The 16,643-nt window shown below is 36.9% G+C and overlaps 1 protein-coding gene across 1 annotated transcript in view; it reads right to left on the reverse strand.

Moving 5' to 3' along the window:
• The window catches only part of rad54l2 (RAD54 like 2), a 63,443-nt gene extending 47,913 nt beyond the window's left edge, over positions 1–15,530 (reverse strand). The window contains exons 1-4 of the mRNA XM_034166474.1: positions 15,357–15,530; positions 7,854–8,084; positions 4,817–5,099; positions 4,559–4,695 (exon numbers count right to left, since the gene is read on the reverse strand). Coding sequence (XP_034022365.1) covers positions 4,559–4,695; positions 4,817–5,099; positions 7,854–8,034 — 601 coding nt within the window. The 5' untranslated portion in view covers positions 8,035–8,084; positions 15,357–15,530. The remainder of the gene's footprint in view (positions 1–4,558; positions 4,696–4,816; positions 5,100–7,853; positions 8,085–15,356) is intronic.
• Between the last annotated feature and the right edge of the window lie 1,113 nt (positions 15,531–16,643).

The following is a 16,643-nucleotide window of genomic DNA, read 5'->3' on the forward strand; positions in this document are numbered from 1 at the left end:
TTAAAAGATGCTCCAATCATATTGAAAAATATTCCACATTATTTGCCTGATCATAAAGATTCCAAAAAGGTATAGTTTGGACTATCTGTGACTGAATTCTATGGAGTTACGGGATAAAAACAGCAAGAATGGTGATAAAGGCCAGTGTCATTTTGTACAGGGGTCAAAAGTTAGAGTTGCTCCAATTTTGGTAAAAAGTGATGCAAATTATTGGCTGAGCTAATAGGATTAATAAATGGAATAGTGTTGACAGTGCTGAATGCTTGATCTCCAAAGTAAAGGTCAAACAAGGTCTACGTCTATTGGATTCTATGACATGTGACATATGTTACCCCGTAACGTGATAAGTAAGGATCATACATGGTCCAAACTATTCCTTTTTAAAACTGTGTTAACTAGGGATGGGTATTGAGAACCGGTTCCTTTCGGGTATCGTTAAGAAATGATTCGATCCACCGACATCAATAAGCTTTGTGCTTAACGATTCTGTTATCGGTCCTTCAGAGTGGCCGTTGTTTTGGGGGGGTGTTTGTCAGGAAAATGATAATTTCTCTACATTGAGTACAGACCCTGCAGTGGGTCCGTAATCAACTTTTCTGCAGCGCGGGTTTGCTCCTTGAACCTTGAACCAATCGAAGCAGTGGTTCGCAGAATGAAGCAATGCTTCAATCTATTGCTTCGTTTATTCTTTCTTTCGCTTAATTTTCCCCCGCTAAAACCCTAAAGAGCATACGTCTGTGAGTATTATTTACCTTTTATATGTTAAACCGACCTGTTATGGTCTTCTGAAACAGTTGATAGATGTATTTTATAACTTAAAAACGGGAGCGATGCTAACGCATTAGCATGTCTATGGCATTTTCACTGTTAAAAGTTAACATTAAGCAGTTGCAGCTGTCATCACGTTTGGGTGCATTTGTTTTCATATTGTAATATTTCTTAAATTTATTTTGTTTATATATTAATAATCTAATGATTATTATATACAGTTTTAGAGAAAGAGACAAAAAGAACCTGAATAGAAACACAACAGAAAATATAAAAGCAACTAACAATGAACATACATATAAATAAATAAATACACACATAAATAAATAAGTGTTTCCTGTGAACACCTAGTGTCTCTTACACCTCCATTTCATCCCTGTTTTATTTAACTTTAATGACAGTTTCTTTCGGTCAAACCATATTTTCAATGTGTTAATTTCTTCAGTGATTTCCTCCAGAACTATCTGCCAAGCTAGAAAACTGCTGCATCCTAGTAAGAGCAGAATACTACTGGAATGAATCTGAATAAGGAAAGTTGGGTTTTTTCTCACCTAAATGGATGCTGCACTCACTCCAGTTTATCATCTGGAATAGTCCCAGATTGCATTTCAGAGCTTCTAGAATTGAAACATTTTCGCGCGGGTGGTGTTGGGGGGTAATTTTGGGTTTCAGCTTTTTTTTTTTTTTTTTTTCTTCACCACTTTCATCCCTGAATATGTCAATCGTGATTCATTTTTGTGCGGATTAATGTTACTAACTGGGACTCCTGTCTTGTTGCGAGAAAGAAACGAGAATCGTCCTCCGTTCTGTTCACACAGCTCCAAATGTGGTGCGGCTCTCTGACGAGTCAAGTTAGTATGATAGAATCCAGTCTGAATTAATAACTTCAAAGTGAAACACCGTTTTGTTTATTTTTATTTATGTCCAGACATCAAGGATACAGTGACCAATTTCATATTTATTTACTTTAAGACTGAATGAAATACACAGAAAACCTGTAAAGCCTACTTTTAGTACAAAATTCACGAGGTGTCGATAAGGGAATCGATAAGGAATCAGATCGATAAGCAGAATCAATAATGGCATCGATATCAATAAAATCTTATCAATACCCATCCCTAGTGTTAACTCAACTAGTAAACTGCATCACCTTTTACCAAAATTGGAGCAACTTTAACTTTTGACCCCTGTACAAAATGAAACTGACCTTTGTCACCATTCTTGCTGATTTTATCCCGTAACTCCATAGAATTCTGTCACAGATAGTCCAAACTATACCTTTTTGGAATCTTTATGATCAGGCAAATAATGTGGAATATTTTCAATATGATTGGAGCATCTTTTAATTTTGACCTCTGTGTAATTCTTGAATTGACCCCTACCTGACCACAGATTGAAAATTCAAGTGGCCAATCGGTTTTTTCAAAAGAGGATTGTCTAAGGAGTATTTCTGCCAAATTTGATGCTTTAATCACCATTTGCAGGATTCCCTCTAAATATTCTCTTATCCGCTGCACTATTTGTAACAGTGAAAAGGTAGAAGGTGGCATTCAAAAGAAAGAAAGTTTTGAAGAAGGCCGATGGTCTTGATGGATTCAAACTGCACCCGTCTAGAAAATATTGCGTGCACACCAACAGAGAACTTGAAGGAGATCTGGATAATTGCATTCAGCATTTTTGAGCTCAGGATGAGTGATAATATGAGACCAATACTTTGAGACAGAAATAAAACCCAAACAATCCATGCAATAGAAACATGAATTCACATCCACTCAAGAAGGCAGAAATAATTTCATCAGCTGGGAAAGTAACGCTTGTTTTTGGAATGCGAAGGTGACTGAGTAGATGGGCTAGTATCTTCCTAGGGATGGGAATTACTGAGTTTTTACTGATGGATACTGTTATCGATTCTGGCAATCAATCTGATTCAGTTCAATCTATAATAGCCAATAGTGTGTGTGCGTGTGTATGGCTTCAATCATGCAGAAACTGGGGAGAGCTGACATTTTCTGTTTGGTATGCTTATGTACTTTGGGTCAAGGATGAATGTATGAAAACGGAAAGTTGATAGCAGTAATATTTTTGGTGAAGTGAGCAATTTTACCTCAACAGTAAACAATGACGTGTTGCAATGCACCATGGGAGTTCAAGGTTTTGGGGTTTTAAATGTTGTTATTGTGGTTCATGTTAGTTTAACAGTGTTGTTTTTGTTATTGATTTATTGCATTTTGGTAGTTCCACGTGTTTAGTCAGTTTAGTTATTTGTCATGTTGTCATTACCATGAGTGAAAAGTGTCTTGCTGTTTATGTCTTCCACCACCGTCTCTATTTGTACGTGTGTAAAAATTAAAAGCACCTGCTTGCAGCAGAATGCAGAAAAAACAAAAAGCTCTGCGTGTGACTGGGAACAGCTGACATTTGCCGTTTGGTATGCTTATGTATTCTGGGTCAAGGTTAAACGTAAACGTAACGTTGATAGGACTACTATTTTTGGAGAAACTATGGATATTAGCTAGCTTTGCTAATTACATTCTGGACTAACATGCCATTCCAGCAGGGGGTGGCTATCAAGTCAAAATATCTGGGAAAGTTGACAAAAGGTGTTCCCCCACCCCCCCATTAGGTCAATACAGGTTCTCACAATTCAGTTGTCTCATATACTGGTGGTTTTGATCCCACACGTGATTTGACATCACGGGATGACCACCTGTTCTTAAAAATGTACAAATAATTGCCTGGAAATCATTTTCAAGATGACAGTGATTCCAACCATTGAGAGTGTTTTGTTTTTGTAAAAATTTTTTTAGAAGGATCCAGGTGCTGCAGGAACACAAGTACCGTATTTTCCGCACCATAAGGCACACCTAAAAGCCTTAAATTTTCACAAAAATCGGCTGTGCGCCCTATAATCCGGTGCGCCTTATGTGCGCACTGAATTCCAAAATCTGTAAAAACGACCGACGTTGTCTTAGACTGTCGGAATATTGGACCATTTCCCGCTGACACAAGGACGTAATACGTAAAGTACGTATGCTGGTAGCGTAGAATACGTACGCTGCCAGCGATAAACCAATCAGAGAAGAGTCCGTGAGTCCGTGGTATTTACACTTACCTCCGCCGCTCCTCCGGTAGTTACCGTATACTACAGGTATCCTGCAAAACAACATTTGTTTGTCTAAGGACCCCCGAAAATGGCGCCAGCGAAGAGGCATGCTTACGAGGCACAATTCAAACTGCAGGCTATCAGTTACACGGTTGTTCATGGGAATAGAGCAGCTGCGAGAGGAAACAAAAAAATTAACTGCGCCAAGTTAAAAAGACCAAACGGAGTTTCCGCAGAAATAAAGCGAGGTGGCCACAGCTAGAAGACCAGCTGTGCAATTCAGACAAAGAAGATGAAGACTTCGATGGATTTGTGACAGAACCATAATAAAAAATAATGTGAGTACCATATTGTTAAATACCGGTAGTTCAAAGTTGTTAAAAAGTTCAAATAAACTCACCGTTTTGCTTCCGTGACTTTTTTTTTTTTTTTGTAGACTATATGTTTTAGCGTGCGCCTTTTGTAAGGGTTAAGTACCTGCTAATTGAGGCCGCGCCTTATAATCCGGTGCGCCTTTTGTAAGGGTTAAGTACCCGCTAACTGAGGGCGCACTTTATAATCCGGTGCGCCTTATGGTGCAGAAAATACGGTATAAGTGTGGGAATCACCAACACGGTTATGCTGAAAGAGAACCATGTATAATAGGGAGCTACAGTGACCAGAAGTGACACTTAACAGAAAAATTACCAAGATGAGAGTCTGGGACAGTTGGGACTGATGTAAGGAAGTCCTTCCTCTGCTGCTCCAGACGTTTCCGTCTTTCCATCTCTTCTTGTTGAGCAGCCTTAGTCCCTGCCTCCAGCTGATCCTCGTTTAGCACCTTTCTGTACATATTAAGAGAGAGGTCCACTTAAAAATGTTGACGTGTTATGTACTATGCTATAACATATAATATTACAAAATGTGCTCTATTATTTTGACTCAGTATGAAACACACAAATGTACCTGATATTTTTCCTCAAGTGTACAGGCTTCAGTAGCTTGCAAGGCTTCATAGGTTTGGAACCCTTTGAAGACTTGAAGGATTTTGTTATTTTAGAAGCCTTGTGTTTCTTTGTTTTGCCAGAAAGCAGCTTGCTCTTGCTGGAGTTCTCCGGACTGGTTGGAGGGTGAGAGCATGATGCAGGTCTAGAGGAGGGGCGGGAAGCAGGTTCTGATGAGGTAGCTGATGTGGTGTCTCCGCCATCCTGAGTCCTGCTTGTCCTGCTCTGGGCACTCGCAGGTCGTTCTTAAGAAGACAACAAAGAAACAAAAAAACAGTGCAAAGTTGTACAACTACCCCTGGCACTTACGATATGTTGCGACTGACTGCAACATCTAACCTGTTCAACCCTTCTAGCTGCAATATCTTGTTGGATTTATAGGCAATTCAAGAAACTCTTTTGTACATGTAAAACTGTACATCACAATGTGATGTCAATCACACTTTTTAGACTTGACCTTTCTAACAAACTTTTCATTTAAAATACATCAATTCTGTGACAATGTCTGCAACTTCAAGTCTGGTTTGTGGCATAATTAAGTTGCACATTTTGTGAACTTAAGTACAGAATGAGGGAAACACAAGATAAGGTCATTGCATGCTGCAATTCCCTGGCATGTCTACTCATTTATGACCTCAGCCAAATATTTATATGACCTCAGCCAAATATTTATATGTGCAATTGAGATATTTTTAAATCAGAAAAATGTGTCTTACCATGAATTTCTCAATCTACATATCCTACTGCTTTTTTCTCTCTTTTTTCTTTCTTTTTTTTTTTTTTTTTTTAACAGGAACTGGTCCAAAGTTTTGTAGGGTCATTTATGACCCTGGAAAGATTAGATTTTTTGTGTGTGTGTGTAACAGTACAGGCTTTGATTTCATCATATAAAAACCAATAATCAATTATAACATTTCAGAATATCTGTCATACATAAAGGAAGCAGTATAGGCATGATGAACACAAATAGTCATTTAAGAAGTATAACAATATAACAGGGTCATAAATGACCCCTCTGTCATTTTAGTAGCTAAAATAGCTTAGTTGCTTGGGGGCTATAAATGATTATTCAGAGTCATGATGGGCTCAGCTGTACACACAAAATACGAGTACAAACCTTTTACATCTCTGAGTAATTTATAACATTATTCACTACATTTTCAGCATTTTCTATGTTGACTTGTCCACTGGAAGGCCCCAAGAGATGTTGACTTTGACTTGTTGTACGTTGTGGACAATGTAAAGTCCACTGAGACATTTTGCAATTTAGAGCTACAGTGCATCCAGAAAGTATTCCCAGCACTTCACGTTTTCCACATTTTGTTATGCTACAGCCTTATTCCAAAATGGATGAAATTCATTTTTTTCCACGAAATTCTACACACAATACCCATAATGACAATTGGACAAAAAGTTTTTAATGAGATTTTTGCAAATGTATTAAATACGAAAATATGAAAAACTAAGAAATCACGCGTACATAAGTATTCACAACTTTTGCCATGAAGCTTAAAATTGAGCTCAGATGCATCCTGCTTCCACTGATCCTCCTTGAGATGTTTCTACAGCTTAATTTGAGCCCACCTGGGGTAAATTCAGTTGACTGGACATGATTTGTAAAGGTACACACCTGTCTACATATAAGATCCCACAGCTGACAGTGCATGTCAGAGCACAAACGAAGCATGAAGTCAAAGGAATTGTCTGTAGACCTCTGAGACAGGACTGTATTGAGACACAAATCTGGGGAAGGGTACAGAAACATTTCTGCTGCTTTGAAGGTCCCAATGAGCACAGTGACGTCCATCATCTGTAAATGGAAGAAGTTCGGATCCACCAGGACTCTTCCCGGAGCTGGCTGCCTGTCTAAATTGAGTGATCCGGGGAGAAGGGCCTTAGTCAGGGAGGTGATCAAGAAATTGATGGTCACTCTGTCAGAGCTCCAGCATTCCTCTGTGGAAGGAGGAGAACCTTCCAGAAGGACAACCATCTCTGCAGCAATCCACCAATCAGGCCTGTATGGTAGAGTGGCCAAACGGAAGCCACTCATTAGTAAAAGGCACATGGCAGCCCACCAGGAGTTTGCCAAAAGGAACCTGAAGGACTCTCAGATCATGAGAAACAAAATTCTCTGTTCTGATGAGACAAACATTGAACTCTTTGGCATGAATGCCAGATGTCATGTTTGGCAGAAAACAGGCACAATCCCTACACTGAAGCATGGTCGTGTCAGCATCATGCTAAGGGTGTGTTTTTTCAGCAACAGGAATTGGGAGACAAGTCAGGATGGGAGGGAAAGATGAATGCAGCAATGTACAGAGACATCGTGGAAGAAAACCTGCTCCAGAGTGCCCTTGACCTCAGACTGGGGCAACGGTTTATCTTTCAGCAAGACAATGACCCTAAACACACAGCCAAAATATCAAAGGAGTGGCTTCAGGACAACTCTGTGAATGTCCTTGAGTGGCCCAGCCAGAGCACAGACCTGAAGCTGACTGAACATCTCTGGAGAGATCTGGAAATGGCTGTGCACCACGCTCCCCATCCAACCTGATGGAGCTTGAGAGGTACTGCAAAGAGGAATGGACAAAACTGCCAAAAGATAGGTGCACCAAGCTTGTGACATCATATTCAAGAAGACTTGAGGCTGTCAAAGGTGCATCAACAAAGTATTGAGCAAAGAGTGTGAATACTTATGTATATGTGGTTATTTTTTTTATTTATTTTTAATAAATTTGCAAAAAAAAAAAAAATAATAATAAAAAAACTTTTTTCATGTTGTCATTATGGGGTGTTGTGAGTAGAATTTTGAGGGAAAAAAATGAATCTACTCCACTATGGAATAAAGTTGTAACATAACAAAATGTGGAAAAAGTGTAAGCGCTATGAATACTTTCCAGGTGCATTGTACATAAATAAAGTACACTAATTCTTAATAAGTGCACTTGAATGGTTTGAGTACTAACGGCCTCAGAAAAAAAGATTTTTTAATCACTCACCAACACTGTCACCTTCATTGTCTCCATCATTTTCATCCTCATCTTCTTCCATGTCCTCACTGTCCTCGTCTTCTTCCTCCTCCTCCTCTTCTTCTTCTTCTTCTTCTTCATTTTCAAAATCCTCCTCTTCACTGTTAAGGCTAGGCTCCAGGTCACTTTCTGAAAGTGCCTCTTCAGACATGGCAGTTACAGGGCAGTTACAGTATTACCTACACATTTTCATCAGGAGCCCTAAAATGACAACAAAAACACAACTTCTCTTTAAAAAAGTAAACCTCAGCAGTTAACATTTCTTTAACAACATGAGCAAAATGTAGCAAGCAGACATCATTTGCAAATAACAATATTATCACTTAATTTAAAGTGAAATATGCTAAAAAAAAAAAAAAGCATGAAGCAGAGGAGGGTATACAATGTGAGGACAGGGATGGGAGGACTGGGAACCCTGGTCTTGATGTTGATAGTCAAATTGTTCAATTCAATTGTTCATTCAAGTGTGTGTGTGTGGAGAGACAACTGACTAACAACCACAGATGTCAGTTAGTGCCAGTTCATCAGATATACCTTTGACTGATGAATGAATCAATTATCGCTTAACACAAAAAACTTGTGATTTTTTTTAAACAGAGATTTTAAAAAGATGAGGAAAAAACAGTAGGCGGAATATCTTTGGTTCATCAAGGCTTTGGTGTTTTTAAAGGGCATACTGCACTCCAGTCAACACTATGTTTCAAAAAATTATACACCAGATTATAAATCATTTCTTCCATCGTTTTAAGTTGAGCGAGTCCCGATGAAGCTGATAAAAGTAAAACAAGCCAGAGTGCATCTGAAAAATGCACAACAGACTGACAGTCATTTTGATCCATAATCATGATATAACATCAGGGACTAACTATCACATGCCTGACAGTCACTCCACCTGCATCCATGAATGGAAAGAACTGAGTCTGTGGTTAGAGCCATGTTTTGAAAACCATTCTCACGCTGTGCTGTGCCTCACTACTGCAGTCTCTCCCAGAGGCACTCAAATAAATAAATAAAAAACCTCCCACTTTCCTCCTCAAAATATTATCTTTGGAAATCTGTCCACCTAATGAACATCACGTCACGTGACTACATCCTTCTGAAACACACATTTAACCATTTTGGCATATTCATTGTCAAAGTCCACAAAAAACACTGTCGAAAATTCAGTTTTTTCCCCATTCATTTCAATAGAGGCGTTACCCTATGATGTCATCAAAGTCCACATTCATCACAGCTTCATGTTTCTGAGCACTTAGCAGCAGCAGGTGAAATCAGGTGAAATTCCCCATGTTTATGACTTAATTTCTCAGGGCACGTGGCACCAAATATAAAACCCAATACATGACTGCCAAGTGGTTAATGAGCTTGGTTTTCATGTGAAAGGTTCCCGATTCAAAACCCACTTCTGCCACATTTCTCCATGTAATGTAGGGGTGAGTTCAGGAAAGGGATCCGGTGTAAAACTTGTGCCAAATCAACATGCAGATCCACCTTTAATCTGCTGTGGTGACCCAGAGTGAAAGCAAGGGAGCAGCCAAAGGTACTTATTTACATCAATATTTTCATAATTACATCCGCCAAGGACGTAAAAAAAATCAGCTGCGTTTATTTGACTGTCTGTCTGCGAGCAGGATTACATCAAAATTACTGCACGGATCTTGACAAAATTTTCACGACAGACAGATATTAGGCCAAGGAAGAATCCATTCAATTTTGGAGTTGATCCAGATCCAGATCCGGATTTTGGATCAAGTTTCACTTTATATACGCTTTGAAGGATTACTCTTACCAGGATTACATGAAAACTCCTGCACGGATTTTGACGAAATTTTTACGAGAGATACGCCATTACATTTTGGAGGGGATCCGGATCCAGATTCTGGATCAAGTTTCTCTTTATATACACTTTAAAGAATTACATCAAAACTACTTCACGGATTCTCACCACATATTCACCACGGATACATATTAGGCCATGAAAGACTCCATTAAATTTTGGAGGTGATCTGGATGCGGATCCAGATTCCGGATTAAGTTTCACTTTATGTAGTCTTTGAAGGATTACGTCAAAACTAGCCTACCTCACGGATTCTCACCAAATTTGCACCACAAATAGATATTAGGGCATGAAAGACTCCACTAAATTCTGGAGGTAATCTGGATCAAGATTCTGGATCAAGATTTCACTTATATAGGCTTTGAAAGATTTCTTCAAAACTACTTCACCGATTCTCACCAAATTTACACCACAGATAGACATTAGAACATGGAAGACTCCATTAAATTTTGGAGGTGATCCGGATCCAGATTGGCGGACATCAGGAATCTCTGATTTCTAAAAAAGTAAGTCCCTTCGGCTGCTCCCTTGTTTTTGCACTCGGGGTCGCCACAGCAAATCCAAGGTGGATCTGCATGTTGAATTGGCACAGGTTTTACGCCGGATGCCCTTCCTGACGCAACTCCACATTACATGGAGAAATGTGGCAGGGGTGGGATTTGAACCCGGAACCTTCTGAACTGAAACCAAGCGCATTAACCACTTGGCCACCACCCCTGCTAAATCTCTGATTGCTCTTGTTCTTTATTTAGAGTAGTCAGCTCATTTGTCACTTTCTTTACAATGATACATACTTTAAATTGTTGAATTTAAGAACAGAGACCTAATGATTATTTTCATTTCTGATTAATCTGTTCACTATTTTTAATGAATAATAAATTAGGTTTAGATTCCATGAGTTCATCCATTACAATCATGGAAAATACACTGCACTCAAATACAGAATTAACAGAACAAAAACCTAATATGTCCAGTCAATTTTAATCATTTAGTCTGTATGTACTTAGAAAGTACTACAAAACATGCGTGACCAAACAACTTTTCAAAATTTGAACATTTTCAGTTGGCTTTGGTCAAATACTCAAAAGTCAACAAGTTTTTGGTTTGTTGGGTGGGGGGTGCAATTAACCACCTTAAATACACTTGGAAAAGTTTCAATTTGCTTAGAGATCTTTAAAACCATATCATAAACTGCTAGTATATGCTAACATGCAACCAAAGTAGCTTAAAAGTGCTATATTGCACATATTTTTTTTCAAGCTAAAAGAGGTCCCTTGGTGTTTCAAAAACAAAGAAATCAGTTTGCAGCCAAAAATACCCCATAGGCACTAAGCTGATGTATCTTATGGTAACCTGAACAGAAATTACCTGTATTTTTTTGCTTACTAGCTCAAATAAATAAATAAATAAAAAACAGCCACAAACTGTGTTGGATTGTTGGATCAACCTGTTCAGTAGGTGTGTCTGATGGAACAGGTTGGAATCTAAGGCTAAAATTTGCAGTTTCAGCATTAGATTTTGTTTAGAATGAAGCAAGGGAAGATTTACATGGACAGAATTGTGAAACTAAGGATATTCAACATTAGGTTCTAATCATATTACGTAAATGTTAAAACAATTGCTAAAAACTCATTTTGCATAACATGACTCTTGAAACAAATATATTATTGAGAAGGAACTGTTTGAAGACAGTTAAAACCACATTGTCTTGGTGTCCTGAATAATGAATGGAACTGACAAATCTTTTATACTGTGGCAGTGTAGTAGGAACTTAGGTGGACACTCAGAAACAATGCATAAACAATTAAGGCTCAACACTAGGAAATGGTTTATAAATAAGCAGTTTACCAGAGGCATCAGTCGGTGACGTTAATGTAGCATATAGTTCATTCATTAAAATATTGATGAAATCATATAATAAAAATTGTAAATTAATAAAAACTAGTAAGAAAAGAGTAAATAAACCATGGCTGACCAAGGGAATAAAAAACGCTTGTGTAAAGAAAAACTATTTATATAAGTGCTTTTTAAAAATGCAAACAAAGGAAACAGAACACAGATACAAAAAATATAAAAATAAACTATTGACAATAATTAGGAAACAAAAAAAGATTATTATAGTGAACAATTGAATAAGAGTAAAGACAATATGAGGGCAATATGGGGAATTATAAAAAGTGTGATGGAAAGTGATGGAGTGAAATCAACTTTTCCGAATTACCTTGTCAAGGAAAATAAAGAGATAAATGATATAAAAGAAGTTGTAAATGAGTTTAATGATTATTTCTCAAAGGTGGGATCAAATCTGGTGGGAAATAAACCAATAGTAGAAGATAAATTAAATACAATTGTAAATACGGTCAATAGTATTTTCCTTGACAATGTGGAAAAAGATGAAATAAGGAATATTGTAAAAAACTGTGTAAGCAAAAGATCAACTGACTATGAAGATTTAGACATGACTGTAAAAAGTATAATAGAAACTGTTATTGAACCATTCACTTACATTTGTAATCTGTCTCTGTCAACAGGAATTTTCCCAGACGAAATGAAAATTGCCAAGGTAGTCCCGTTATATAAAAATGGAGACAAACATAACGTTTCAAATTACAGGCCAGTGTCATTGCTTCCGCAGTTTTCTAAAATTATGGAAAAGGTTTTTGTGACAAGGTTGGATAAATTCATTGAGAAACATCATATTTTAAATAATGCTCAGTATGGATTCAGAACAAAACATTCGACAGCTATGGCAATTATGGAATTAACAGAGAAAATATCAACAGCAATAGATAATAAGGATTATATGGTAAGTGTTTTTATTGACTTGAAAAAAGCTTTTGATGTTATCGATCATTCAAGATTGCTTCACAAGTTACAACAATATGGAATAAAAGGGATTGCACATCAGTGGGTAAAAAGCTACTTAGAAAATAGAAAACAGTTTGTTCAAATAAATAATACTAAATCAGAATTGTGTGGTATTATGTGTGGAGTACCACAAGGGTCGGTACTTGGACCCAAACTGTTTATTTTGTATATCAATGATTTTGTGAATATATCTAATGTACTTGCTAGCATTTTATTTGCTGACGACACAACATTATTTTACTCTGGATCAGATATACAGGAAGTAGCACAAGTGATAAATACAGAGTTGGAAAAGGTGAAATATTGGTTTGATATAAACAGATTGTCACTTAATGTTAATAAAACAAATTTCATATTGTTTAATGACAGAGCAAAAAAATGATGTGTCATTAAAAATAGATGGAATGGACATTCAAAGGGTAAAAGAAACAAAATTTTTAGGAGTTAGAAGATTTTACATGGAAGTCACACATAAATTACATAAAAGGAAAGATAGCAAAAGCCATTGCTGTTTTGCATAAAGTTAAATATTCATTAAATAGTTACGGATTATTAACGTTGTACAATTCATTGATTGTTCCATATTTGACTTATTGTGTAGAAATCTGGGGATCAACATGTACGACTTATACACAACCTTTATTTATTTTGCAGAAAAGAGCTTTAAAAGTGATTGGCAACAGTCGATTTAGAGATCCATGTAATCCATTGTTTATTAAGTATAGGGTACTTAAATTTCATGATTTAGTTGATTTGAAATTACTACAAATAATGTACCAAGCGAATAACAATACCTTACCAATAAACATTCAAAATATGTTTAAAAAAAGAGTAAGCAGTTATAATTTGAAGGGCATAGAAGTCTTTAAAAAACGAAGATTCAGAACCAAGATAAAGGAACGGAGTATTGCAGTGAATGGTGTAAAATTATGGAACAACCTCAACAAAAAAATCAAAGACTCAAGGTTGCTTAAATTATTTAAAAAACGTATTAAACTTTATGTATTTCGTAAGTATGAAACTATGAACTAAGTCAGTGGGCTGTGACAAAGCCAAAAATGTAATCTGTCAATAATGTTTAGAATGTTTGAAGTTTAAAATGTAATCTGTTAGGGATGTAGTCTTTTAAATAATGGTTAAAATTAGGAAAGAAGTCGGTGGCATGCGACAAAGTCATAGAAATGCAATGATGTCGATTGATGATGCTTTGCAAGATTGTATTGTAAAAAAGGGGCAGAATATATGAGACTTGTTCTTCCAAACTGCTCCTTTTCATTCAACGGTTTGTAATGTTTTGTTAATTTTGCTTTTCTGTTTTTTCTTTTAAATGAATGAAATAAATCCTCAATAAATAAATCAGTATCAGCAACAACAATTCATGAATTTAAAAATCATATTGACTCAATTATAAGAAGACATGAAGCCTATTCATAAGTAAGTGATGAATGACTGCCCCAGTAACCAGAGCCTTTTGTGATGATTAGTCATTGGTGAATTAAATGAAAATTTAACCAGATTGAATCCAGTCTAAGTCATATTACCAAAGACTGTGTAGTGTGTAAAACCGAAGTCAAAACATTTCAACATTTTAAATGTTACTGAAAAAAAAAAAAAAACCCCAAAAAAAAACTTTATTTTTAGTGCAAAAGTTGTTTGAAACCAGTCAAAACCAGTTCATTTCAAATAAATCAGAAAAGAAGCAACGTTTCACTTTTTGGAAGCTGTAATAATTCAAATTTTGACATTTCCTGCCAAATAATAGTCTCAAATGTTTGGGACTGGAACTAACTCTTTGACTATTTTAAACCTTAAACAAACACTGATAGCATGTCATCACAAATTCGATTTTGCAAGTGGTTAGTGAGCTTGGTTTCAGTGAGGTTCAAACCCCACCCCTGCCACATTTCCCCATGTAATGAGTCACATCAGGAAGGGCATCCAGCGTAAAACTTGTGCCAATTCAACATTTTTTGCGAATTGAACAATTCACTCGGGGTCTGCTGTGCCAGCCCCAAAAGAAAAACAAGGGAGCAGCCGAAGGGATTAACTTATTAGATTTTGCTACAATATCAAGTGTGAATGACGTTACACAAAATAATCAAGCAGTGCATCACTAAAGACTAGTGTGTGTGTGTGTGTGTGTGGGGGGGGGCGGGCTACTACAGATTTTAATAAAAGTAAACACAGAGACGTAAAACTACAGCATGGGGTAAATTACAAAGTAATGCAGTGACGTCAAAGACGAGAGAAAAGGAAATTGTGTAAATCTATGCGTCCGGATACTGATGTGACGTTTTGCGTGACGTGACCCAGGGGAGGGACTTTCACCAAATGGCTTTTGGAGCAGCGGATGATGGAGGGACCAAGCAAGTAGCACCAAGCTACATCGATTTATTAACATTAACAACATGTGCACGAATCGTCAGCCCTGTTATCAAAAAATCAAACTGAATCCACATAAACACTGTAGCTCAGGCTGAGCAAACAGGCCGGCGGGGAAGCTAATTATACAACAATGAACGCATTTACAAAAGTCCATTGTCCTGCAGAGAAGCCAAACAATGTGTCAGAGCTAAACGCGCGCCGCCAGACAAGCTTCTTTCTCTTCTGAACACCCCAACCTGCCGGCTGTCGCACATAAACACTCATAACGTGTAAATGCACATCATTAATTCAGGTTAACCGAGCTAACTTGCACGCGCGGCTAACAAGCTCGGCTAGCAAAGACGCGTCAGTTAAAGCACAAACAAGCTGTCGTCGGGTTTTACCTTCTATGTACGTCCACTGTTCCCTTCAAGAAACCTCTCCGTTAGTGCACCCTAATAGTAATAATCAACGAATACAAACGCTTATTGTGTAAATGATCTTACAGTCACTGCTAATTTCCAATTTTCCAGTGTGACCGTAAAGAACGTCCGCCCCAAGAAAAAAACAAAAAACGGAGGAGACTCCAACAAAGGTTCCGGAATTTTCAATAAATACATAAATCAGATGTTTTTCAAAACGGTGTTTGTTTGCAATAGAAACTTTATTTGAACCGCAATTTAGGGTTTTATTTTGTTGCTTTGAAGAGAAAGTTTGATGAAAGTTTGTGAGGAGAAGTTCTGAACTGACAACAGCGTTATAATACGTTATAAATATTATTACTGCCGAGGATAACGCAACATATTTCTATTGTGGTCCATAAAGAATAAAATAACACAGGACAACAAGCAACATTTGGCAAACAGAAATAAATAATAATAAATTACAGTTTAAATAGCTGTAGGCAAAATCAGTTCGACGATTTACCCATAAAACACACTAAATAATCAACATTTTTTTTAATGATTACGTATTGCTTTGTTTTTGTTTTCTTGTTTTTGTTGCTGTTTTAAAGTCATTATTTTATGGCCACACATATGAAATATTATTTATTCTCGTATGGGATTAAAAAAACATATTTTTCTTTTCTAGTATATGTTCCAGTGGGGAAAATTGACGATTTACTTACCCAAGTTCTGCAATTAACATAAATGTGAGATACTTGTACTGATTTCAATATCAACCACTAGAACTGTTATAACTGATAGTATTATTTGTGATATTTGAATTTTAAATGTGATTTATATGTTTAAACCTTTTACTGATGCCATTTTAAGGCAATGTATTATTTGCAGTATTTGAAGTTTAAATGTGATATATATATATATATATATATATATACAACCCCTGGCAAAAATTATGGAATCACTGGCCTCGGAGGATGTTCATTCAGTTGTTTAATTTTGTAGAAAAAAAAGCAGATCACAGACATGACACAAAACTAAAGTCATTTCAAATGGAGACTTTCTGGCTTTAAGAAACTAAGAAATCAAGAAAAAAGATTGTGGCAGTCAGTAATGGTTACTTTTTTAGACCAAGCAGAGGAAAAAAAATATGGAATCACTCAATTCTGAGGAAAAAATTATGGAATCACCCTGTAAATTTTCATCCCCAAAACTAACACCTGCATCATATCAGATCTGCTCGTTAGTCTGCATCTAAAAAGGAGTGATCACACCTTGGAGAGCTGT

Source organism: Thalassophryne amazonica, chromosome 3, assembly GCF_902500255.1.
Source record: "Thalassophryne amazonica chromosome 3, fThaAma1.1, whole genome shotgun sequence".
Classification (NCBI taxonomy): domain Eukaryota; kingdom Metazoa; phylum Chordata; class Actinopteri; order Batrachoidiformes; family Batrachoididae; genus Thalassophryne; species Thalassophryne amazonica.